The 26,400-nt window shown below is 37.8% G+C and overlaps 1 protein-coding gene across 9 annotated transcripts in view; it reads left to right on the forward strand.

Annotated features, from left to right (window-relative positions):
• The window catches only part of UTRN (utrophin), a 342,608-nt gene that overhangs the window by 224,658 nt on the left and 91,550 nt on the right, over positions 1-26,400 (forward strand). For all 9 annotated transcript variants that reach the window (XM_038130632.1, XM_038130631.1, XM_038130633.1 and 6 more), the window contains 2 exons: positions 842-1,014; positions 6,344-6,500. In XM_038130632.1, coding sequence (XP_037986560.1) covers positions 842-1,014; positions 6,344-6,500 — 330 coding nt within the window. The remainder of the gene's footprint in view (positions 1-841; positions 1,015-6,343; positions 6,501-26,400) is intronic.

A 26,400-nucleotide genomic window follows, 5' to 3' on the forward strand; every position in this document is an offset into this window, starting at 1 on the left:
TGATGCAGGAAGTTTTGTTTGCTCTTTTTATGTGTTTTGAAAATAATACTGCGCTCAATTAGATGAAGACAATATCTGTAATGTGTTTCTTGAGGCAGATGGTAGATGAGAGAATAAAATGTGTTTAATTTCTAAGGGCAGGAGAAATGAATCGACAGAATGGAAATCACAAGCTTTTCTTTTTCTTTTCAGTATTTACTATGAAATTCAGATTGTAATACATCCTGCCATTTTATGTCTACCTCTCCATATATTCAGGCCATAATGTAAAGTAGTTTAATTGTAAAAATGGTTGCTGTAACCATTTATCTGCACTTTAGGGTTTTAAAGTTAAGATTTTAGTTAAATGCTTTCCTTATGTGTGACCTAAAATACTAGATAAAGGCTGCATTTCACTAGACTGTTAAAAGTTTCTGGAATGTTTTGTTTCAAAGAAGAAAGAGATGACATAGCTAAGGCTGAATTGGTGTAATTTCTGGAAAGGAAATGAGTTCTAGTGCATTTGCAAATGCCACACTGTGTGAAATGCGTGGGTGAACAGGAGACAGTTACCTTCAGTGCTACAAAACACAACATCACAGAACTTGGGGTTTATAAATCTGTTTCCTTTTTCACAGCCTTGGATGACTTTCAGACTCCTTTTCTCACACTTAAGAAAGCTAGACCCTTTGTAATGATGTTAGTAGGATTGCAGGTTTTCTCCTGTGCATCTTTTTTATCAGAGCAACCAAGGAAGCTGGAATACATGCTCTGTCCTAGCGTTTAGGAGTACTCATGAGAGTTGGCTCTCCCCTCCTCTACTTACAGAACTATGTTTGAACTTTTCTTGCTGGTATTTCAGGACATCCAAGCTGAGATTGATGCCCACAATGACATCTTTAAAAGCATTGATGGAAACAGACAGAAAATGGTGAAAGCCTTGGGAAACTCTGAGGAAGCTGCTCTGCTCCAGCACCGGCTTGATGACATGAACCAGCGCTGGAATGACCTGAAGGCAAAGTCAGCTAACATCAGGTGAGTAATGAAAACATCAGCGTGTAGTGGGGCACAGTTCCTTTCTTCTAAGAGGCTTGACAAATATGACCACAGCATTGAAATGATCTATCTATTCTCTTTCATGAAGGATCCCTGAGTGAAAATGTAAAACCTTGGTGAACTTTTTCACCAGGTAGGCTTACCTGCTTGTTTTCTCTTCAGAGTTTCACAGTCGTAACTTGCTGACCTTGTACCAAATTTCCAGAAAGTGCATTGAGTCTTTCCTTATTGCAAATTAATGGCAGTGTCAGTGAAATAATTCTGTAAATCTGCCATGACTTTGAGGAGAAATCAGGAGTTTGTTGATGGTTTTGTTTTTACAAAATTTTTGTTTTGACATTACTGAGTTAATAAAACTTGTATCTTGATCCATTTAATTGGTTTTGAATTATTAATTCAAATTAATTATTCAGTTGCTGCTATTCAATTGAAAAAAAAATTAAAGTTCTTATTACTCAAGGAATGTATTTTACAGTTTTTTTACCCTATATGTGCCAAGCTCAAATGTGGTAATTGTTAAATCTTTGTGATGCCACTTTTGAAATAGATACTGCCATATTCATTATTGAATTAAATTCTACATGAAAATGAATTATATAGAGAATAATTTCTAGAGCTTTTAATTGCAACAACTTGCTTGTTGGTTAGAAAAAACTGTTCTTTTAAAACAATGTTAAACATTCATCTGAATATTCCAAAGGCCAGGAAAATGAGCCAACCTTGAAATTCAGGCACAAGAGTTTGAATGACTGAAAGAGAGGAGAAAATTTCATGTTAACTTTTCATGTCCACTTATCCCATCACCAACCTTCAGCTGGTGAACAGTTAAACAAAACTGTTAAATCAGCTCCTTGAAAACCCTTGAAGAACTTGAACCCAAAGAACCAAGCAGTTTGGTGTGGGGGCTTGCAGAGACTGGCTCCACCACATACACAATTCAATGCAAGAGCTGTTGGACTTGAGTTGTCATGAGCTCTATTCACAAGTCCATGTGTGAGAAAGACAAAAGCATGCTCTTAAAGTAATAGCTTATCAGTTGTGGAGTCCTAGCAAGAACCTTTGGGTTGCTTGGCCATTCCTGGTCTTGGCTACAATTTGGGAGAAATGGATGGCCATGAAGAAGGGCCTTCAAGCCACTTATTCTGTACAGCTATGAGTTCCAAGGCTGTACAGAAAGACTGATTGTGTAATCTGTGCTCAGAAATTGGGAATACATTTTCTGAATACAGACCCATCTTTTCTGTTCTTCACATACATGGCATGTGTATCCCATTGGGCAGCATTAATGTTTCTCTGCTGGTACCTGCTGTGCTGCAGAGCCGCATGTCACTGGAGATCAAAGTGTAAGATAGGTAAGACAGAGAATACTGGTGCAAATCTAAGAAAAGTAAATTAACCTCTCAAATCTCAGTCACTACTGAAAAGAGCATAATATTTCTGAGTTCGTGTATTTTGCTCTGCTCTTTGATTGCAGTTCACTTTTCTAACTTGTGCAAGAGTCCTGAAAGCCTTCATAGCGGAGTAACAAAGCACAAAAGTCTGTTTGCCTTCAATTTTTGCTTTCTTGGTGTATCTTTTTACAAGGATGAATTGGAAAGCAAAATTGTATGGATGGCTCTAGTGAGAGCAACATGTAACTTTTAGATGTTAGGACTGAAGAATGAAAAAGCTGATTGTTTCTTAATGGGTTTTAGCTTGGCGCAGTAAAGTTTCTGTAAGCTTTTTAGAATATTTTCAGGTGTGCGTACATTCCAATTATTCTGACTTTTAATTGCTGAAAGTACTGCTCTCCTGAAGAGAGACAGTATGAGTTTTTCTCATCACTTCAGGCCTCAGAGCTGTTGTTGCTAGTCACTGTGTTGAGTTGACTTCTTTGCTACTGTAACTAAAGGGAGTTCCAAACTGGAAAAGCAGTGCTGTTCTGACATATTTTTAAATGTGCGGAAGCTGCTTAAACCTGTACTTGGAGTTTCTATGATGCTGCACCTCTCTCCTTGAAATTGTAGATTTAGCTTCTTTCTTTTTCTCTCTTTATCTTATTCCCAGGAAGAAAACAAAGCTGCAGATTTGTGGGGGTCTGCCTTTTAAAGCCAAATGTTTAGGGGAGATTCTTTTCTCCTGGGGCAGGAGGTGTGAGGATGTTAGTGTTTGGGGGAGGGTCGAGGTCTTCTCTCTTATGGGAGAAACGGAAAAGGAGTTTCTCTCTGTTTCTCTATATTCAGACCACCCACCAATCTTTTTTTTTATTCTGTGTGTTCCCTTGTCACTCAGCAGGAAAAGTGCTATCTCCATAGCAGAATCAAAAGCTGAGGAGGTCTCCAGCTGTGAAGCAGAAGGGGAGCAGAAGGGGAGTTGGGTCAGAGTTGTTGTTTTCTGGATGATTTTACTCAGCATGGGGAAGGGGAGGGAGGGTTCCTCTCAGTCTGGTCAGTTGGGTGGGAGCATCTGTGTTCTTCAGGTTCATCCAGGATTCCCTTATGAGTGCTTTCGCATACCCGATGGTTGCTGCTGGTGAATATTTGTGCTCCAACTCATGCCCAAAAACAATCATATATAACTGACCTCTGTTTTGATCAGAACAGATTCTTAAGCCATCACTTGACCTAGTAAATCCCTGAGTTTGCCAATTCATTTGTCACATGAGCACAAACACCTGAAGCTTTGTTTGCAGGTTGTTTATCAGTAGAGTACCAATTCCAAAGCAAAAGCCAGAAATCCTGAGGGAGAGAACAGAAAAGCCCAAGAAACATTTCAGAACTTCTTCATAGTTTATCTTCTGTCTCTGATAATGTCTGTATGACAAATATAAACATGACACTAAAATTTTACACTGAAATGCAATTTAAAGCATATCTTGACTCTCTTGCTCCTGTGCAGCATTTGCTTTGAATGGGGTTTACTGAATGTGTGTTTCTTTGCTCCCCAGGAGAATTGAATGCTTGTGTCTGCTCTTCAGCTGCTGCATCTTGCTTTCATTTTCAGTATTGCTTTTGATTAGATTAAAAGGATAGTATTCTGGAAAAATCCAGGCTGATGTGATGAGTTTTTCCCTGTTTATTTTTTTCCTTTTTAATGTCTTTCTTTGGGAGGTTAGGTCACTCTGTGCACTTGGTGAAAAATTTTGAAATCCCTGCTGGTGTAGTCCATTTCCTCTCCACCCCTTACTGCTCTACCTCTGCAGGATTAACTTGCACTGGACTCTGAAGCCATGTGCTTGCCAGTGTTATTTTTGGTATTGACATTAATTTGGCATGCACACAAGTACTTAGTGGTAAATTACAATGCATTTAATCCTGTAATATTTGCAATACCATTCCATTTATATCAGATTAGTTGTTTTACTATTAATATTATTGCATTGTACGTTACAACGTGGTAAATCACCCTTAAATTGTCCTTTATGTAGTTACAGGAGTTTTCCCCCTCCTTACAAAGCTCCAATTTATTTTGCATACAAGAATTCCACTAAATAATTAGAGCAGAATCTTGAAGCCTCAGAGAGTGCCAGTTTTGAGAGGTGAGAGCTGCTTATATGTGCTAGAAACAGTTATATGTCATGTTGAATAGAAATTTCACTATCAAATGTAGAGAAAGCTATAAATCTGAATATTTTAATTGTAGTTGCTACTAGAAATTCTCAAAGATATATCTATTTTTTTTTTTTGGCAAACAGTCTAATGGCAATAGTGTAAGTTCAGATGTGAGCTGCCTTGGCTTAGATGAGAGGGCAATGTCTCTCCTCTGCCTGATAAGTAAGAAGTATAACTCTGTTTTCACTTCAAGAAAGAAGGGCCAGTTCTGAGTACATGAAAAAATATCAGGAGAGTGGAGACAATGCATTCCACTCAGAAGCTGCTGGCCTGCACACCAAGGCCAACACAACTTGCTTGTGCTTCAGTGCATGGTGGGATGCTGACTCTGCATTTAGGCCTGACCTGCTAGCAGCTTGTTGCAATTCAGTGTTGAGATAAAGGTATCAGTGAGAGCAGTAAGGCACAATAGAAACCATATCACACAAAACTGTGGGCAATAAAATGTCGCTTCTAGCAACTACTCTAGTTTCATATTTTTTCTCCAAGTAGTTACCTAAGTCTTTCCTTCACAGGAGTGAAGGAGAATATGTTTTTCTTCCTAAAGTACTTGGTTTATCCTTTTCAGAAATATGGATTATTTTTTCTTTGTGTTTCCCTCCTTATATACTCGACTGCTTTATTATTTACCTATCCTAGTATTGCTGGGAGATCACAGTGTGGCCAAACCTAAGCTTGTGTTGGATTTAACCTTGCTGCACATCATCCCTTCAGTCCAAATGTTGTTGTGTCAGCCCCAAACATTCACTCTAAGGCCATTTGAAATGATAATACAAGACAAGCCAGGTGAAAGTTTCTACGTGTGGGTCACAGGGAATAAAAAAAGAAAAAAAGATAGATAGCCAACAATGTGCAAAATAGGAAAGGGAATAGAGTTTAGTTCATTCATCCTTCAGAAGCAGGGGAGAAACTTGCAGAACTGGTGTCAGACTACAGTGAAAATCATTCAACTCTACTCTCCCATCTGTGTGAATAAAGAAACTTTTTTTTGCTGATATAAATTAGATACATGCTGATCTTGAATGATAGCATAACAAAGAATGACTGCAGTAAAAGAGTGGTAGCTGGTCCCTTTTGAAGATTTCTATGCATCTTTTATGCACTGCAGGGAGAAGACACCAAGTCAAGGTATTTCTGAAAATTATAGAAAAAGATTGTGGAGTTTGACTTTTTTTTTCAATTAAAATGAGGAACAGATTCACTGTACTAATAATCTAACAACTCAACATCAATGAAAGATGATTTGTTAAGTAACCTGTGTCACTGACTGGTATGTTCAGCAGCACAGGAAATTTGCTATTGATAACTACTGGTAGAACACACTGGATTTAGCTTTTGGAGAGTCAAGGTCCTGGCGTGAAAGAGTTCAGTTTTGGGGTGCTTTAGCTCACAAAATTATGTTTGTGCATGTTGCACAACAGTGATGGAGTCACAACAAAACACAGAAATTTTTTATGTCACTTAGACATGCAGTTTTCAAGGTTCTGGAGAAGTTAAAACACCAGGGACATATTTGTCTGTGTTCCCCTGTTTCTCCTTTGCTTATTTTGATTTGCTGTGCAAAGTGTTCTGAAATAAAGATTTTTTTTTTAACACAAAGTTGCTTTGCAATTAAGCACTTGAAACATTCTCATCTTACTGATAGAGTAATTTTGTTTGTTTTCCCAAGCTGGTTTTGCCATTCAGGGCTTTAAAGATGCTGTTATGCTGTCCCACAGGGCTCACTTGGAGGCCAGTGCAGAGAAATGGAACAGATTGCTGACATCTCTGGAAGAGTTAATCAAATGGCTGAACGCAAAAGATGAAGAACTGAAAAAACAGATGCCTGTTGGAGGGGATGTTCCAACCTTACAGCAGCAGTATGACCACTGCAAAGTAAGTTGCTAAAATTTTATGAATATGCTACTGTGAATTACAGAATGAAGCAAAATTTTTTACAGGAGAAATGAGAACTGTTTCCTAGTGACTGATTTCTATAAAAAAAGCTCTAGGTCTCCACCCATTTTGCTTACCCGCGTTGCCCAGTAAAGCACAACTAAAATACGCTATAAAATTTAATCTAAATGATTTTTGAGACATATGTTCAGTCTAAACATTTTTTTCTTTACTTTTCCTTGATTATTTTTGGAATTCTGATAGGTGAAGCTGTTATTTTACTCTAAAAGTTAAGGAAGGCATGCAAAAGTAAGAAGTGACCAAGAATCATGAAAGCAAAGATGAATGTAAATTCAGTAAAACTGTGAAAGTGCCTTTCTACATGTTATTAAACTCACCAGTGATAGCAGCCCCCCACCCATGCCCCCATGCACATTTACTCTGCAAAGATAACTCAAAACTATTTCAGAGGACTAAAATTTTCTGTGCCTTGTACTGTTGTAACTATAGCATGCTGTTGAAGTTTTCTGGTTTTGCTTGTCCTGTTCTGGTTGGTACATGATAGGCTATTAATTCCTGAATAGTTCTCGACAGTAAAAAAGTTGCTTGCCATCTGCATGTCTTCATTCATGTAGCATGTGGAGTTTATCTTGCCAACTCTGATCAGTAATGAAGTGAAGATGGTTTTGCCATTGGAAAAATTCATTCTAGGAAAGCTGGTTCCATCTCATTTGTTGATCTGTATGGTGTAAACAGGGAAAGAGAACAATGCAGCTTTATATAGCTAATTGCATGATAAATATGTTTCCCTCTGCCAACTACACTGGTGTCTTTTCTGCTGTGGTGTTTGGTAAGGGCAAAATTTAAGTTTGGAAAAACTTACTAATACAGAAATACTTGGAATACTTTGGGGAAGTACAGAAAATGTAGTCTGTCATGAGCAGCACTTTTGCATCTCCACTCCAAAATAGAAGTGCTTAAGGAAATCTGCATACGTTTCTTCTTTAGTCTTCTAAAGTAAATTTATTAGCATAAACTCAGGAACTTTGTTTCTTGAGAGTTCATCTCTTCCTAATCCACTTTAAGCATCAGGCTCTGTTTGTAGGCACATCTGCTGTGGTTATTTTTGTAATGATCAAACGGTGGATTACTAGTGCCAAAGAGCAATAAAAGGCTGAAACAGAGCCAAATATGATTTTGAAGGAGGTCAGTAGAAGGTGGTAGACCTCTACAGGTCGTTTTCTAAAGGCTTGTTTGTGTCTTGCGTAGATTACAGTACGTGCATGATAGTAGCAAAATAGTACTAGTAAGTGCCTCTCATCTGAAGAACTCAAATTGATTAATAAAACTGAGGTTTTATTCTGACGTGGAAAAGTTTAGTAGTAATGGTGCTGGATGGCTCATTTGGACCACTAGTGAAGTGCAGCAGTGTGAAGGAGAGAGCACCTCTGGGTTGTTTAATCCTTGCCCTTATGTTCAAAGAGGAACTGATATTTTGTTATGTGTCAAGGTTAAGACTCTAGTGAGTGCATTTGGGAGCTTTTGGAGATTATTCTTTCATTTTTCAAAACGGCAATTTTCTTGCAGTGTCACAGTGAGTATTGGATATAGTTGCCTGAGTCAAGTATTTAATATGAGCTGCATTAATGGTCCGCAACAGCATGAAGTTAAAGCAACCCTGAGTATCACTTTATTTTTTATATACCTATGCCAGCACTGTATACACTTGCAGATATTTCTTAGATGATGTTTGGATGACTATTTCCAAACAGTATTTTGTTAGAGGGAATCAGGAGATTCCCATATATCTTGTAGTGATACTGTGCTATACCAAATACCAATTATTAGCAGGCACATTTCACATTCTGTTGGGGTGTTGCTTATTAGCTACTGCCAGAGTAGGGGAGCTGAACCACAGCTGTCTATTGGTTTGATTCTCATGGAAATGCTTCCCTGCCGTTTCTTAGCAGGAGAATGAACAGGAGTTCATTCCTTGCTGAAGCTGCGGTTTGCTGATAAACTTGATCAAGTTGAAAGTTGTGGTTTTTTTCAGATAGGAAGTGAAAACTGAAGGGGGAAAAAAAGAAGCCCAACCAAAAGCCAACAAAATAAAACCCTAAATTGTCTAGAAGTCCTTCTGTTTCCTCAGCAAGGTTAAGTGATTGGTTGATGTGGTTAGGGTGCTGGATGAAGTGTCCTTGGCTGAGTAGCACAAGTTTTATTCCTGTAATAGTTTTTTTTTTCTTTTCAAAAGATTATGCCAAACTGCCCTTTCAGTGGATTTTTTGTAGACTTTATGTAATTCCATGCTGTCAGTTACTCAGTGCCTTGTAGTGTGGGTACTGCTGGCTGGTGTCATTTGCTTTGCCTTTAAGGTGTTCCATTTGGAATATCTTGTTAAGCTGGGAGTTTTCAGTGTTTCAGGTTTGAGGTGTAACTGTGTCAGATGAATATTGCAGAGATATGACTTGGTTTCTCTAGCTCCAAAGGATACTCCCTTTTTTCCACTTGTCATCACCAGCTGTCCTGGTACTTTTTAAAATGTTTCTTTGCCCATGCTTCTTCAAGCAATAAACCTCCTGAACATTTCATTTTCAAGATTTACTTCTGATCAAAGGGGTTTTTTTATGATCCCTTGTTGAGTTTCTGCAGCACCACATCAGCTCACCTTGAAAAGGTTCTCCCAGGTCTGTTTGTGTGCCTCTGCTCTCCTCTTTCCTTTGGTTTCATACCTGAGTGTAGATTTGAAGTTGTCTTCATGCAAATTGAACAGTTCAATACCTCACTTTGTCTCCACTACTCTGTGACCCATTTTCTCCGATTTTCAACTTAGCAAGTTGCCTGATCTTGTCCTTGCTGGCACTTCAAGATGTAAGTGGTAAAACAGTGGCTCAGCTCTGTAAGATGTGCCCTCATGATAGTCCCATCTCCTTTGCTTTATTTTTCTGAGTTCTGTTGTATTAGCATTATTTTTTGCTTCTAGTTACTCAATAATTATTGTTTTTATTAACCTACTTTTTTTTCCCCCTCAGCTACAGGGGATGAATTCATTGCTTCAACTTAATGGCACTAATTCTATAGACCTCTGTTAGTATCTCCCTCCCTCAGTGCTTGGCTTCAGCAGTGCTAGATAGATAAGTACAGTATTATGTGACAGTTTGGGTTGGCTCACATTGCTTGGGTGCTACTGAAGTCTGTTTTGACAGGAGGAAATAAATGGTTTGCTGTTTGATTTTTAAACTTGTTTTTGTTTTAGATATCTCTCATTCTTCTGTGTTTTAAAAGTAAACATTACACAGAGCACTGTTAGTAGGTTGAATTAGGGCTACAGATTTAGCCTATATTTCCCAGGTTAAGAGATATCTTGCAGGATGTGGCAAATATTTATAATTTTTTGACTTTTTTTTGTGTTGTTCAGCCAAACTTCAATCGGCTGGAAGTTTATCACCCACTAAATGCTCAGTCTATCAATGAGCACATCCAGTCTGGGTGCTGAGTGCTGCTCAGTGTATTGCAGGGTGCAGGGCAACAGGAAACTTCAACAATGGTGCATGAATTTCCTATTTTGATTATTCTCAAAATTTCTTCATCTTTAGAAGAGGGATTGTGGAGCAAGAAATCCCAAAAATACTGGAAAATTTGGGACACTGAGAAGAAGTTTAAAAGTACCTGAGCTGAAATTTGTTCATATGGAGTGTGCTTATAGATGAGTCTATATTCACACTCCAGAAGTATAGGACACAAGGAATGGTTTATAGGGAGAAGAAACCGAAGGCTCTTACCTTTTCAGAGTTTATTGCCATTTCCCCCCCTAAAATTTCACTTTCTCAGTGTTGCTAGTTCTTAGCAGCTCATGTTACCCTTTCATTCTGTTCTTTACCAGTCTTTCTTATATTTATTTAGGATTTTAATGTGTGTGATGCAAATTTTGGTCAGCTGCATAGACCAAGAACAAAACCCCATACCAACTCATCAAAACTGAAAAATCACCAGAATCACCACCTCAAGCCTGTTCCTCCCAGCCTCTGTCCCTCAAAAATCTACACCTACATGCATATTTTAGTATGCCAGAAAAGAAAATCTGCAAAAATACCGTGAAAAAATGAGCGGGCTGGTTTTGTGCATGTGGAAGTACCTAAAGTCACATGTGTGTAGAAGAGGAGGCAGCACAGATACTCACACCTTGTTCTTCAGAGATGCACTGAGACCTTTATGTATCTCACTTTTCCACTGGAAGAGTTTCTAACTGTACCTTTTTGGAAGTGTGCTTTTGCTAAAATACAAAGAGTCCCTAAAAGCTATAAAGCACTGTGATTTAGATTCCAGAGAGAGAACCAGGACATTTCAAATTAAGCAGAAATGGGCACCCTCTTGCATAAATCCTGTTGGCATGTGTCTGCATAAATGAACAAATGTCTAGCTAATGCTAAATAATGCATGCATCTTGGATCAAAGAGATGCTTAACTTAGCTTCGTTTGAGCTCAGAATGAATTGGCAAAGGACCTGTGAATATTTGATTGATAATTTCATATCTATGGATAGATCATTAATATTTTAGATACTCTTCAAACTTTTTGGGGTTGCTGTCTTTGTATTTCATGTTTCAGACTTGTTTTGTTAAAGTAATCAAATAATGAAAGTTGTAGTATTTCAGTCTGTTTTACACAGCTATTTTCACTTAATCAAAGGTGTTAGCATAGCCAACTGGAAACTACTTTCTACATGTTGTTATCCCTTCAGGGTGCCTGTAATTCTGTTATTCTCTTAAACAGTGGGAAAAGTCTGTGAGGAAAAAAATCTATTTCTAGCTTTAAACTTTTCTTCTCTCTTTCAGTTTGCCTGTCTGACTTTGGGCAATGGGCTTCTTCTTAAATTAATTCCTACTTAATTATTCTAGATTTGTTTTTCTGGTACATTTTCTGTAATAAAATCTGCTTCCATGTTTGGAATTACTAAATCTGAGAATGAAAACAGAAGCATTAAAGTATTGGTGCTGCTTCAGGCTATACTCTTAATTATAGTCTAGAAAAATCTTTATTTATTGTTACTTATTTCATCACATAAGACACAAAGCACACAAAATCTCTGCTGCTTAGAGGTGGTCAGCTAAATTGGTTGGTCAGTTAATGGGTGGTTGTAAAACATTAATTTTCACTACAGTGTGAGCTATGAGGGGGTAAGAAAGGAGAATTATGGTGGTCCATGGTTGGATGTAGAAAAGCAACACAGCCTCTTGCTTAGAGGAAGAGCTCCAACTTGGTCTGATGGACACTGATGTGATAGAAGCAGGAGCTTGAGCAAGATGCACTTCAGATGCTGCTCTGAAGTGACTCTTTAAAGTCAGGATGTGGTTTGAAAACTACATGCTCTAGCAAGAAGGGGGATAGCCTTCCCAATTGTCTATCACCATTACTGAGGGGTATGAGAGCTCCTTAAATAAACTTGTAAGGGATAAGAGGTTTTTAAGAACACTTGAAATTTTGCATATTTGAGAGTCCTGAATTTTGATTATTGGTGAAAAAAAAATCTATTGTACTACACTGAAAGTTTGTACTGCTCAAGGACAGTACAACTCATTAATCTTTAACTGAGGCTTTTCTTTGTGGTGTGTTTAGGAGGAAGAAGTGGAAATTGTGGGTGGGAATATTTTGTTACAGGAGAGGAAGAGTGTAGTTAATGCCTGAAGTTAAATGAGGGTTCTCAAGTGGACAGACTTAAATCCATTGCTCACTAAGGATTTACTGAAACTGATTTGTGTGTTACATTAAAGATTCAGGTGTCTGTCACTGCTCTCCTGGGCTTTTTCTCCAGAAGAATGATGTGTAAACAAAAGCATGGGACAAAGAATGAAGTGGTAAATTAGGATGCCAGGACAGTGTATTTTTAACTTTGACAAAAAAATAGTTTCTCCTGGCTGTATTTCATCTTGTTCCCAGAAGTGTGGTTGTCTTGTGATAAGTCAGGAAAGTTGCAATGGATCAGTACTTAAAATAATAAATAACCTGGATAATGAAAGAACAAATTATTCTGTCACTAATGCACAGTAAAGCAGGTTATCTCACTGTGGAAAAAAACCAATTCATAAACACTTTTCCAGTACAGTAAGTGAAACATTTCTGTGGGGTTGCCTTTTTCATAATATCATTTTGATGTATGCGGCTCATGCTGCTCTTTCCTGAGGAGCTATTGTCTCATTTGTTTTAATCAAAAACTCCCACATAAATTTTTAGGACCTCACTGGGTCTTTTTCGAATCACTGAATAAAAGAAGATTTGTAGATATCCTCAAATACCTAAGAGGTCATTCTGACATTGCTGTGGAGGAGAATGCTTGTGTAATAAATTAGGCTTACATTGCAGAAATAGCACAGCAATCAGCCTTTCTCTTTGTCCTTAAAAGGCTGCCTGTTTCTGTGGTATCTTTTTATTTCACCTCACAATAGACCACTCTAGCTCCATCATTGTTAGTAGTAGCCCATCTACAACTAATGACATCTTGTAACATCTTGATGCACTGGAATGTACCAGACATCTGTTTCACTGCTGTGTCTTGAGCTGCAGTACCCTGACTGGCTGTGGCCTGACCTTCAGGGGTGAGCCATGAGCACAGCCAGGGAAGGTGATGGAGCACAAGCACGTTAGTGACTGATTTTTAATCTCCACCCACAAGACAGCCACTCTATTCCCTTAGCTACCTGTGTTGTTCATCTTGCTGTGTTCTTCTGACTCTACTATATCCTTAGGGAACTAAAGTCACTGCTATTTCATGTGATACTTAGGATGAAGTTGCACCAATGCAGTGTTTGATACTGTAATACAACTGTGGCTTTTTGTTTTGTCATTTCTGAGGATGCTTAGTATTTTGTTGGCTATTTTTTGGTAAGTGGCATATTAAGCAAATTATTTCTGGGACCTGGCAATGAAACTCCCAAGACCCTTTTTCCTAAGCTGTAACTGTTTAGAAAAATGCTTATGGATTTAAATTTGTGTATGCTTTTTTCTAAGATCACTTGGTATTTCAATTGCTTTTAAAAATGCTGGGTACCTCCTGAAACCTAAGGACGATATGCCACCAGATGAGGTGCCTCACTGGTGACATGATGGGATGGTATAAGGAAATGAGACAGGACATTTCTGTGAATGCAAATATTGTTTTTTGCTGAGGTCTGTTTTTCCAAAGGCAGAGAGCCAGGAAAAAACACTGGCACAGTCACAGTGAATCTGTTTTTTCAACTGGAGAGTGCTGCTAGAGGGCCACAATAATACAGGGCCCACTGCCGTATTTTTTTCAGATGCTTTCATAGCCTGTATTAGAGATGAAAATTGTTTGTCCTGCTCATACCTTTCTCATTTTGACACCAATTTGAGGTTCTTTCTGTGTAGTCAGTAAAACCAGCTCAGTTTTCCTTGATTTCTCTGTGATCTGTTTTGATAAACTGAGCCACTAAGAAGAAACTTACTCTATTTAACAACGCTGTTCACTTGTTACTTAAGGTGTGGACTGGAGCTTGTAGGGATTAATGCAAATCTTATGAACCTTTTTATATAGCTGTCACTTTTCTATGTGAATTTTGTGCAAACACTAGAGAGATTTATTTTCTTTTGTCTTGTGTTCTCAGTGGGCAGAGTCCCCTATGCATCACTGTTTTGGAGAAACTGAACAGATGCATTAGTTTATGATGCACTTCTTAAACATGCAGAAAGAGAGAGGCTGTTACCACTTTTAAATCCTCCTGAAACTTACTGCATTTGCAGACAGGGACTGGTGAAGAATCTTTATTTTATTTTAAGAGCATCTTAATCTAGATCCTGCTTCTTGCTGCTGCAGGCAGGCTCTTTAGGGAAGAATATTTATTCCAGTTAACTCCTGAACTCAAGGATCCTCAATCCCTTGTTATTGCAATCAGTAATCCACCCGAGGAAGATCAGCAATAAATTGGAAAAATTGTGTTTCCATGGCAGCCACCCACTCCTGTTTTCATGCAGATTCTAGAGACTGAAGGCTAGTTTTCAAAACAGGGGAGGGGATGGGATTCTGCTTTTCCTTACACTTTTCTGTTAGTTTTCCCATTTTTGTTTTGTTGCATTTGTTGCATTAGAATGCAAGGGTAGGTATTGGTTTAATGGGCAAGGTCATCTCACAGGAGGTATTTTGTTCTGTTTTGTTATCTTTCCAAGAACTCTTAACCATGGCTAATAGTTGTTCCTAGACAATTACCAAACATCTGTGTTTGGTAATCCTAGACAATTACCAAACATTTCTGATCAGGGTTTCAGTGAACTTCTCTCCTCCAGGGTGGTTAGTCTGTGGGGCTGGGAAGTTCCTAGGCGTGTTACTAGAAGCAGTTTTCTTCTCTGAAGTCTTGGTCTTTAAGCTTTGGATACCAAAGGGTGCTAAAGCTAAAATGATGCCTAAAGACTTGAGTCTTTCTTTTTAGGGAAGCTGCTGGAGTTAGGTTTTTGCTAAGATGTGTTTCCTGAAAAGTGAATTCAGTGCTGCTCATCAGAAAGGTGTTTTATTTGGTCTAGGGTTCCCACTCCCATGCCTTGAGCTGCTAGATAGAGGTCCTTACCACTTACAGACTCATCCAGAGTTAGCTGTTTTGGGGGAAAGGTGAAGGTTTTTTTCTTTTAATCAGATTTGGAACCTGAATGCTCATCTTGTGAGGCTGGTAACATGATTCCTTTCCTCGTGTCATTTAAAGTATCGTCAGTAGTTGTCCCCATCAGAAGACTTGGGCTACCCTGAGCTTCAGTATTAAGGTACAATTCCTCCATGTAGTGCTGTACCTGGTAGGCCTGCAGTGTCTGCAGTCATTCCTTAGAGTTACTGAGATTACTTTGTTTTAATCAGTAGGTTACAGAATTTTACAAGCATGGTGTAATTAAGGTAGAAAATATTTCCTTGATAAAGCGTGATTGTGGGGGTTGGGTTCTTTTTGGCTTATGTCTTGGCTTTGGGGGGGCTCTTTAGGCACCTCTTTCTGGAAGGAAAGCTGTGTTGTCCTCACACTTTTACTACTAATGAGTTATTTTACTCATTGGTTGGTCATCTTACAATTTATTTCCCTGTAATGTGTGAGGACACTTTAAAAGCATCCTGTACAAAATCTAAGTTTTCTCGAGGGTCCTTTCTGTCTTGTTGCTTAATGACAATGGAGCATTATGTCAGTGCTAGTAGTGAAGCTACTGTGTCCTAAAGTGGTTTCAAGCACTCTATATTAACTGGATGTCAAACTTCGTAGCCTGCTCTGCTAATAGACAATACAAATGCAGTAACTTCTGTGGCATGAGCAGCCTTTTCTGGTTCTGCAGTAATGAAGATCAGCATTAACTCTAGTTTTTGATAGTCTGAGATGCCATGCTAGTACTGATACATGACTGTGCTGTTAGGTGCTTGCTATTGGTTATCCCTGTGATGCCTCAGGTTTTAGCTTTTATATTTTTCAGATTCTGAACTGCTTTAGTGTGTAGTTCTGAGCTTCATATTAAGGGATGGTAAGCTCTCTCCACAGAGTAGCTAGACAAAACAATTCCTGTTTTAGCTTGCGATCAAGGACAACTGATCCATATCTCAGGCCAAAGAGCAGAAACAGCATGGACTGAAGAGAGAGAAACAAGAAGGATGGGACTTCATAATCTAAAGCTATAACTGGACAATAAACTCCAATTTGCAAATGGACCAGAACTTATAAAAGTGAGAACCCTCATGACCGGTCGTCCATTTTGTGACCATTTTGGGTTCATCTTGGGTGCAGCCCTGGCTGGGCTCTTGTGCTGCCCAAGGTGTATCCACTGAGGCCTTCTAATAAATACCTACTTTATTCTTTAAGTCTGTCTAGCCTCTGTTCTAGGTCAGCCTTCACAAGGCATCACCTTTATCCTGTTTCTCTGTAGGACAGATTTTGAAGGGGTGCGGGAAGCTGAATAGTTCTTCTGAATTTCTCACCACTGGGGGCTGTTCCTTAAATGAACAGGCGTAGCTGTGGTGAGAGAGAACATTTCAAAGATGTTCTCAAAGAACTTAATAGTTGCTGCTAATGGTAATTCATGTATTTTATGATAAGATTTTAATCTTTTAGACCTTTCTTGTTAAATGAATATGTAAATCTAGAGAAAAAAAATCTCTATGCCAATGTTTGATGGTATAACACAATATGCCAATGATATTTCCTAGTCAGCTTTATAATATTGTTGTCAGCAATTTTGTGTTTGCAAACAATATTTAGAAGCTTAAGAGAGAGTAAACCAAAGCCATAAATCATTAAAATGTTTTGATACATTTATTTTCCCTTTTGTCTGAAGTCGGAATGAATTTTATGCATTGTCTATGTTACTAAGGAATTTTTAGTCTAAAAGTTCTAATATGGGCAATAGAATAGATTTTTAAAAAACCTGCAGACTTCCTCTCCCTTGAAACAGCTGGTTTGCAACTTACATACTTGAAGAATTTTTAAAATATAAAGTAAAATATCATGATTAATGAAAGGGCTGTGCTGATCATTTCATACACAGTCATTTAAAAATGCATACTTTGTAACTGTGTGATTTACTTGGGTCTAAATTAAAATTTTCAGTACCAACAGAGGCTTGAATGATTGAATCCAATAATTACTTTTATTAGTATATTTTTCATTAAGTCAGTGTAACAGGTCAGCAAGAATTTAATATTAGCAGTAATAGAAGAGAGAATAGTAAATGAGATAGTTTTAAAGAAATTACTGGAACAAATACATCATTTTTTCTGTTATATATTACTGCATGTCATCTAAAATTTCTTTTCACCTTGTTCTAGATTTTATACAGTCTGTATTTATTTACCTTGGAATCAATATCATATGAAGTCTTTCTTGTTTCTTTCTATTTTTAAAATAACAGCTATTTGTACACTTTCTCTTTTGTGGTTCCAGCTTCTTTTTGAGTGATGGAACTGCCTCAGAAGAGAGAGGCTAGAATTTTATGTAAGCTTCACTACCTTGAAGGGATAAGGTTCAAGCCAGGGAAGAAACCCTCCAAGAGAACAAAATGCTGACAGGGTAACATTTTGATGCCCTCAAAGGAGAGGGAAGACTAATTGTGAAAATATTTTTATCATCAAATAAATGCAAAGGAGGGGGAGGGTGTCATTTTTAGGTAAATTTCAATGATATCTGCTAATTTTATCCTGTGCTTGTGATTTTTCAATCTCAAGTGTTGTGGCAGAGAGATACTGAGCAGTGCTTGATGCTGACATCAGCACTGTGGCCAGTGCCTGCCATCACGTCCCTGGGTAGGGAGGCTTTCAGGAGCTTTAGTCCTTGATACAGAAACAAGTCCCCAGGCTTTGACTAAAACACAGACTGCTACAAAGCAGTCACACCTGGTTGAAATTACTCCTTTTCAATAGGTCAGCCTCATTTGGGATGATTTTTCTGATGATCTTGTATTCTTCTGTACGATCATGCAGATAATGCCTTCTGACATTTCTGGCTGCTACAAGATTCTTAGTCCAGTGAACATGGGTGCTTGGCTGCAGTTTCTCAAACCCTTTTTTCACCTGTGTCTTCCTACTTATGCTTTGCATGGTGCTGGTGTGGCAGTGCTGAAAGAGAAGGAAGAAGTTATTATCTTAATGCTAGATCCATGAAGGAGTGGCTAGTGGTAAGCACAGCACAGTACATAAAACAAACAAATAAACAAACCCCCATGGGTGTTGTAAAAACAAAGGTACTTTTATTGCTAGAGAGAAAACTAAACAGACACAGTTCAGATGTGAATCACATTATTAATGCTGTTCTGGAATAACAGCTTGGGTACCAAGATGATCTGTGTGGCCTAAAAAATCTCAACATACTGCAAGTAAGCATGCTTACTGTATTTTGTTTATACTTGCAGAAAAATGTGAAGAGATTGCTAAGAAAGCAATGACTTCAGAGTTAAAAGCACTGAAGCTAGTGCACTCTATTGCTAAATACAATATAAATTAACTAAATACAAGAAATATGTGAAATTAATTTACTTTTTAAAAAATCTGTATTTATGGTGTACTCTTTTCACTAAGGTTTCTGGGGAAAGAGAGCAGTATATAGGTGTCTTGCTGCATTAGCATGTTTTCACCTTTATTTAAATGGCTTTAAGAGGACAATTTAAATTTCTGTGAAATTGTTGCAGATGTGTTGAAGTATTCTTTGACATTCAGTCACTAAAACCAATTCTAGTTTTTGGTTTTGAGACATTCCCTGTTTTCTCAGTGTTATTGTTTATACCTTCAGTATTTTACTTATTGCTTTTACTTTTCTCCATACCTTTACTAGGTAACTTTGCCATGGCATAGATCTTGTTTCTAAGTATAGAGGACTAAAAATAACAATTGGATTATATGATTGGTTTTTGGGGTTTTTTGTGGGGTTTTTCAGTTTTGTTAGGTTTTGTGTGTTTTGTTTTTTGTTTTTTTCTTAATGAGAAATTGTTTGTGGTTTCAAATTCTGTTTCTAAAGACAAAGAATTCCTGTTTAATACATGCTGGTTCTACTATATATAAAATATTACAATTCTTTGCCTGAAGTGCTACAAATAAAAAAGCTTGTCATAGGGAGAAACAAAGCAGAGAAAAGAAATGAAGTGAGATAACATGAGTAATAAGTCTGTCTTCTGATCTCTCTGATGTGTCCACCCTATATTGGAAAGTATTTGTGGAGCTGAGTTAAATAGCCCTGTTTCACAGAAGTATTCTTTTAAGTCCTGGTATCTTTCTCTAATTGACCCCTAATCACTGTCAGTTATATTAAATGACTTTTTTTCTCATGGGCAGAAGGCTGCTTTGTAGTCATCCCAAAAAAATGGTTTATGACAACTTTTGCAATAAGTTTCAGTAGGATTTTTTTTTTTTTTCCGGGTTTGCAGTCATTTTATAGAATTATTTTTAATCAAGGAATATGGTTTATGTGAAAAGATATGAAAAGAACTTACCATGGGTAAAAGTAAGGCAAAGTTTTTTCTTTATTGTCCATGGATATTTCGCAGGACTTTGGCTGCATTATTTTAATGTCAATCTTTTTCTTCTGAATAAAACTCCAAGCAGATTGTTAAAATGAAATTGCAAACTCAGTTGGAAAGGAGAAAGGCACAACCCTGTGATGGAACACTATTTGGAAAACACTGATAATTTTCAAGTGGGTTTGCTCAGTGTTTTGTATTAATATACATATACGAAATGCACAGCAGTATTTTAATTCTACTTTCTCATTTGTGAAATTGTCTGAAAGCAGCCATATTCTTTTTTTTTTTTTTTTTTCTCTTAGTTGAGTTTTCAGGTCCAGCTGGATTTCCTCTTGCTTTTGAGATGTTGTTAGATCATCTATTTGAGAATGAAAAGACTGATTAAGGCTGTTGTGTTGGGCAGGTTCAGTTTGCAGAGGCATAAATGGAACTAATAAAGCAACACTCACTGTTGCATGTTGGGACAAGTTTGGGTGTCCCCTGTTTGACAAGGGGCTTAAACTCCCAGCAGAAATCTATTTGTTATTTATGTTCTGTGTGGCTCACGATGAGGGAAAATTCTCTGCTACTTGAAGCAAACGCACTCCCCCACCTCCAAAAAAAAAATAAAATCCCACCCCACCACAACTAGGTTGTGATACCTGCTGCATTGCTGCTGTGCCATAGAATGTATGAAATATTATACTTGGCTTGCCTTTTTTGCCTTTTTTTTCCTTCTTAGTTGCCTCTGGCTTTTACAGATATGGCATAGGTGCCAGGTTCTGTGTTTTCATGTTCTTCTAATTTCTGATGGCAACTAGAATGAGCTGAAGGAGGTGACTTAAGCAGAAGGGAAAGTCATGTTGCCCTTAGGGTATTCCTTCCTCTTGACTCTCTCATAAATGCCTGGAAAATTGTCTGAAGTAGTGTGTTTCCTCTTTCAAACACTACTTATTTTTTCAGTAATGGTTTTACAGTAATCTTTCTGTACTGAGCAGATGTTGGATATACTAGCACGCAATCCAGAGACAGGAAATTTTGGAGAAGTGAGCCAAAGCAGAGATCCAGCATAATCTGGTATGTCACAGTAACAAACTGTGTGGTAACAGCTTTACAGAGTTGCTGTCATTTTAGATAGTTTTGAAAAGGGGAAGCCATAGTGGAAGCATTGAGAGCAAAAAGCTACGAGGGAGATTGAAGTAGACTGCGGTGAGGAAGACAGTTTGACTGTTCGATGATTATTCAGTTGTCTGTCTGTACAATTTCCTTCCAAAGAGAAACCAAAGTGACTGTTTCTAAGAAAGAGGAGTAATTAACGTTGACAGGGTTTCTGCTTCTGAAAGGATTTCCAGTAGCAGTCCTCTCTCATGTATGCATGCATGTGTACAGAGCAGGAACACTGGAGTTAGCCTCAAATTGCAACTGGCCCCTAGCATTTTTTTCTGCTTCAATATTCAGCTGGGCTCTGTTGCCTGTGCTTCCTCCTGCCTTAAAGGGAATATTCCTCCCCTTACACAGTTTTCATACAGGAGAGGCTCCCTTGCGACTTTTTGCAGTGATCTGATTATTTATAATTTATAGGTGATGCTGTGTAGTACATATTTTTCTTGGTGATCACGATTCATTGTCAGGGATGCTGATGTACTCTTGCAGTAAGGAAGCTGATGTAGAGGAAACCTCTCAGGAGATGTGGGCTTGCTCACAAAGTGCATCCTATCTTAATATATTGAATGAATATTCATAGTGCTGCATCACAAAGTTTCTCTTAAGTGCATTGAGTCTGAACTGTAATTACTACAAGTCTTTCTCAAGACCTCTGCATTAATACAGTAGGTGCCATTTAATTGTGAGGTAGCTTATGATGCCAAACATCATAAGTCATGGTGGTTTTTTTGAAGAAATGAAGTGGAATCTTAATCACACAAAATAAGCAAAAGGTGACCAGAGTTTAACTGCTCTTAACAACAATGGAGCATCCAACTTACTGATGGTGGCATCAGTTCAGTTTGAAGCAAGAAACTAGTGGCAGTTCATCAGTGCTCAGCAACCACCCAGCCAGTTTGATGCAAGCAAGCAAACAAAGAAAGAGGAATGTGTTTCTCTTATGTTGAAGAGATAGATGCTTACTGCTAAGGGTGCAGGAAAATAGGCAGTGCTAACAGGATATTTGAGGGTTCTTGCTCAGTTAAGTAATAAACCATTTAATATGCAGCAGATGTTTTGTGTGTCTTGTGTCAGGCTGGAGGCGGTACATGTTTTGGATGCGTAAATAGAATAATGCTTTTTTTTGGTGTTCTTTATCCCTCCCCCTTTTTCTGTAAGTATCTTCTGACATAAAAAGCAGAAGTTACACCAGTTGCTACCCATAAAGAAAAGATGGAGTTTGATGCTGACAGTGTTTCCACCATGAACTCATTTGTTGGGTTTTATGCAACTGAGTATTAACTGTTATCCTAAGCTACCCAGTTAAACACTATGAAGTGCACAGTTACACAGTTTGAAGCTAATTAGAGTTAGCATTGAGGACACAAATTTCCTTTGCTTCTTCAAAGGAGGTAAAACTTTGAAGAGTGTGAAGAAATGTAACTTCTGTTCTGCAGCCAGCTTTACAAAACAATTTCATCTGAAGTGGAAGGATCGTTTTTTTTGATGGTATATTGCCTTGTCTTTAAGTTTGCTTTTTAGAGGATATAATATTTTTAAATGTCTTTGAAATAGACTCAGTGCAATGCTTTACTTGGCATTGTACAGTGATCTTTTCCTGTGGGGTTTTTCAGGGTTTTTTTGGCAGACAGTTTAAAATGTTATTTTATCTTTGCTGATTTTTTACTGTCAGTCTGGACACCGGTTCTCGTATACTTTAGATTAAAGGTTCTGGATTGTCCCTAAGTTACATAAAAGTAGTTGTCCTTTTTTGTCAGGAGCCAGGAGCACAGTCTGGGGAGACAGGCAAAAGAAAAATGGAGCAAGTAGAGGGGGTTAGTTCTCTTCCTGCCTTCTGTCGATCAGAGATGTATGGAAATGCCTCTGATGACACTATTGGTTTACTATAAAATAACTAAAAACAAGAATAAAAAGAGATCAAGTCTTCCAAGGTTGTTGATATCCAATAGCTGTCATGCTTCCATAGTAGGGTTGAGTGGGATCAGTTTTCCTTCACCAAAAGCACACTATAGTCCTTTTGATGTAAATCTGAATATGTTTTCACTGGCAGTTTGGCATTTGACAATTGGTTCCACTGCTAGCAGGGTGATGATTGCTGTTGTGTAAAAGTAAATACTTTTTCTCCACCACACAAAGAGTAGAAAGTTGCAACAGCTTCACTCTCTCTTCTTCTTTCAGTCTCCAGTCTGATTCAGGCATTTTTGCTGTCTCTGAGGTACAATCTGTATGGGTTCTTGCATTAATTTCTGATTAGATATGTTAAACAGATTTTTTTTCTAAAAGCTCCATTAAAACCGTTTTTGCCTGTGGATAGCATGGTAAACCAAGCCTGCTTTAATCTGCTTTTGTGTAGTTTATGCAAGCCATCAAATTTAATGATTCTCATACCCTTTTTTATCTGTCATATTACAAAGGATTAAAATCAAAATATGCTCACTTATATTAGAAACTTGCTGGATGAGCAAAATAGGCATATTCTATCAGATTTTCTTCTGCTATTTATATGATGTAGTATTCATGGTACAGTGAAATTCAAAGTAAGGATTGAGTATAAATAGTGCTTTCCTGAAGAAGAGAAAAAGAGCCAACAAAGCAAGTTCAGTGGATATGCACTGAGCAGCAAACCCATCACAAAAGGGTTCCACTGACCAGAGTGGTTATATTTCTGGGAATTTCAGCAGTAGATTCAGTAGAGAATTCACATTAGCACACTGAAGCCTGTCTTTTTACTTTTGTTCAAAATGCTTTTTAAATTTTTTTTTTATGATAATGTCTTTGGCTTTAGCTCAAGGATGCATGGTGTGGGGATTTTTCCCCAACGTAGTTCTTAATCATATTTAAACCACACCCCACCCCCAACAAAAATAAATAAATTTTAAGGAAAAAAAGAAAAAATCTTTAGGCATTCCATGTTTTACAGTCCCTAAAGACTATGCTCTATTGAGCTTCCAAACTTCTCTGGGCAATCAAGTCTTGGTTATCATTGACCTAGAAACACAAAGTCTCATTTCAGTGGACTAGGAAATAAGAAATCAAGTTACATAAGATTATTGCTGCTGGAAGACATATTAATGAACATCATTATGCCTCATTTTTTGTAACCTTTGCTCAATTAAGCAGGCTCTCCCTTCGTATCTAGGGGATTTAGATCCTGTAGCATCTCTAGGGAATGTAGGACTTGCAGACCTTGCTTCAGAAAAGACTAAGTCCTTTCTTGGAAAACTAACTGTGAAAAAAAATAGTTTAATTTTTAAGAAAAAGCATAGCCCTCTGATCTTTAATTTAAGAATAGTTTTGTAATGTTTTTTTTGATGCAATCTGTGTGACAATGAAGCTTACTTCTGCCTTTGTGCTGTAGTACTGGATTCTTTTCTAGTGCACAAAGGAGGCCTTTCAAAGTCCTCATGAGGTTATTTTAAGTGTGGCTTTTCCAAACAGGCTTCAAAACATCTTTTTGTGATTTTAAAATGCTGTTGGATGAAAATGGAGGAAGTAGCCTTACTGGTTTTGAACTGTAACAAGTTCAGAAGAAAGTCAGTTATCCTTCCTTATATTGAAGTGTCTTGCTGGAATGTACAGATGCAGTTTGAGATTATCAGTTTACTGGTTATTATTTTTTACAATGTCAGTGACAGCTTTGTGTTTCTTGTCTCTAAGCTTGAGCACTAGTGATACAGCATACTTTCCTTCCTCTGTCTCTGGGGCTGCACTACTGCAAGGTACTTTGGTTGAGAGATGTTTTAGATGCTTATTTTATGGAATGGGTGTCTATTAATGCATATTCAGAGGCAGGTAGTGGTTTGGTGAGTAGCCATGAGCACATGCACTCCTCCAGAGGGAGAAGGGAAATTATCAAGAGACAAGACAGCCTCAGTGAAAAAGTACCCACATTTCTGGCCTGAAGCATTTATTTTGATAAATCAAAGGGAAAGTCTTAAGTAAGCTAACATTTATTTGCCTCTGGTAAGAGATCACCAGCATGCATAGTCTAATTCTCTTTTGCCCACGTCTATGCTTTTAAATTCCTGTCAGTTTAGTTTCCTTGTGCATGCAGGCAAAAAGGAGGAATTTGCTGTAGATATGACTTCCAGGTCTACACTCACATTGAACCCTTGTAGCTGACACATTTGCACACTCTTTATTGACACTATAGCAAAAGAGAGAGAGCAAGTGGCAAATGGTAAACTGAGAGACAATTTAGAAAAATGCAGCCTTTGGCAATTCTCTTCGGTCATTTTTGAGATCTCTGTTTAGATTCCTCTATTAAAAATGAATCTAAAATACTCAATATATATTTATTATGAAGGCAAACAGTTTCTCTTTTCTTTTTCTTTTTCTTCCCTTCCCCCCCCCCCACCATTTTCTTCCCCAATTCTGATGTTGCTCACTGTTTGTCACTCATTTATCAGAACCCATAGGATACTGTCTCATCTTTAAAGTTTCATGTGCTACATGTGCCTTTGTATCTCTAGGTACTAATGGTTGTAAATTAGGCACCATTTTTCTCCTTCATTATTTCTCTTGCCACATTGATTTTGTATGAAGCAGTAAAAGGTAAATGCATGGTGGGCTGCATGGTCAAAAGTTAAATATTGCTCTTTATTTTACTTATCAGATGGGGTAGACACATAAAATTGACTTTTACAGAGAGATGTGTACAGAGACCAAAACACTTTTGAAATTTTGTGTACATGTTCCATTAAATAGTAACTGACAGGAAGGAGCAGCTTTTAAACATGCTATGCTTATTTTCTTTCTAGCTCATTCTTTAGTGATGGAGACAGCTGGCAGAGACTCAGTCACAACCTTTATCTCTGTGTGATCGGTATAAACAATTCCTCATCTCACTCTGAGTTTGCTCAATCATCCTGCTTATTCTTCCCATCTTGTTAAATGCCACAGATTATTTTTTTTCCGTTTCATTTTAGTGTATAAAAGTAACAGGAGTTTTGCAAGCACCGGCTGCAGAATGAAGATGAATAAGTAATTAAATGCTACAGGAGCTGCTGATTGGCACATAAGGCTACAGTGTGCTGAACTGATACGAGTTACAATAATATGCATCTTTACTTCCTTGAAAGAGTGCATAATGAGACCTGATTTAAATATGTTCTGTTTTTAAGAAACATCCCATGTGTTTTCTTTGAAATTAGCTTTGCCTTCATCTGTTGGAACTATTAAGCAGATCTGCTCCTTGAATTATTCTGTACAAGTCTGTACAATTCAAAAGAGAAAAAGAGACTGCAAATTAACAGTGAGTAATTTTGGAAGTCCACTTACTATGCTCAAAAAACAATTTTAAGGTGCAGCTGAACGAAATAGGTGCTTTCAGGATACATTAAACAGTGTAAAATCACAATAGCAAAAGTTTTGTAGCTTATAAATTTTCCAAGAGAGGAAAAGACTTCAGCTGCAAAGCAACATTCCAACAGAAATTTTGTAATGCCCTGGTTTAGGCAACTTCCTTTAAAAATCTTACCTTACAAGAAGAGTTGGCTCTTATGTTAGAAATTAGATGTATCTTTAATGAAGAGAGGGCAAATAGATTCGATTATCTTGGTATAACAGAGCAAATGGTCTGTCTATCTGTCTGCATTTCCAGAGTTATAAAGGGAGTAACGGACGTTTCAGAGTCACTAAAAGAGGAGCAAATCAAAATGGAGAATAAATCGCTGAGTCATGGTTGAAAATCGTGGAGGCCCTTCTGTTCTCTTCCCTGAGAGGAGGATTGTGTTAGTTGGCTCCTGCGTTACTCCACCGTAGTTGGCTAACTGGAGAC

This window comes from Motacilla alba, chromosome 3 (assembly GCF_015832195.1).
Source record: "Motacilla alba alba isolate MOTALB_02 chromosome 3, Motacilla_alba_V1.0_pri, whole genome shotgun sequence".
Lineage (NCBI taxonomy): Eukaryota > Metazoa > Chordata > Aves > Passeriformes > Motacillidae > Motacilla > Motacilla alba.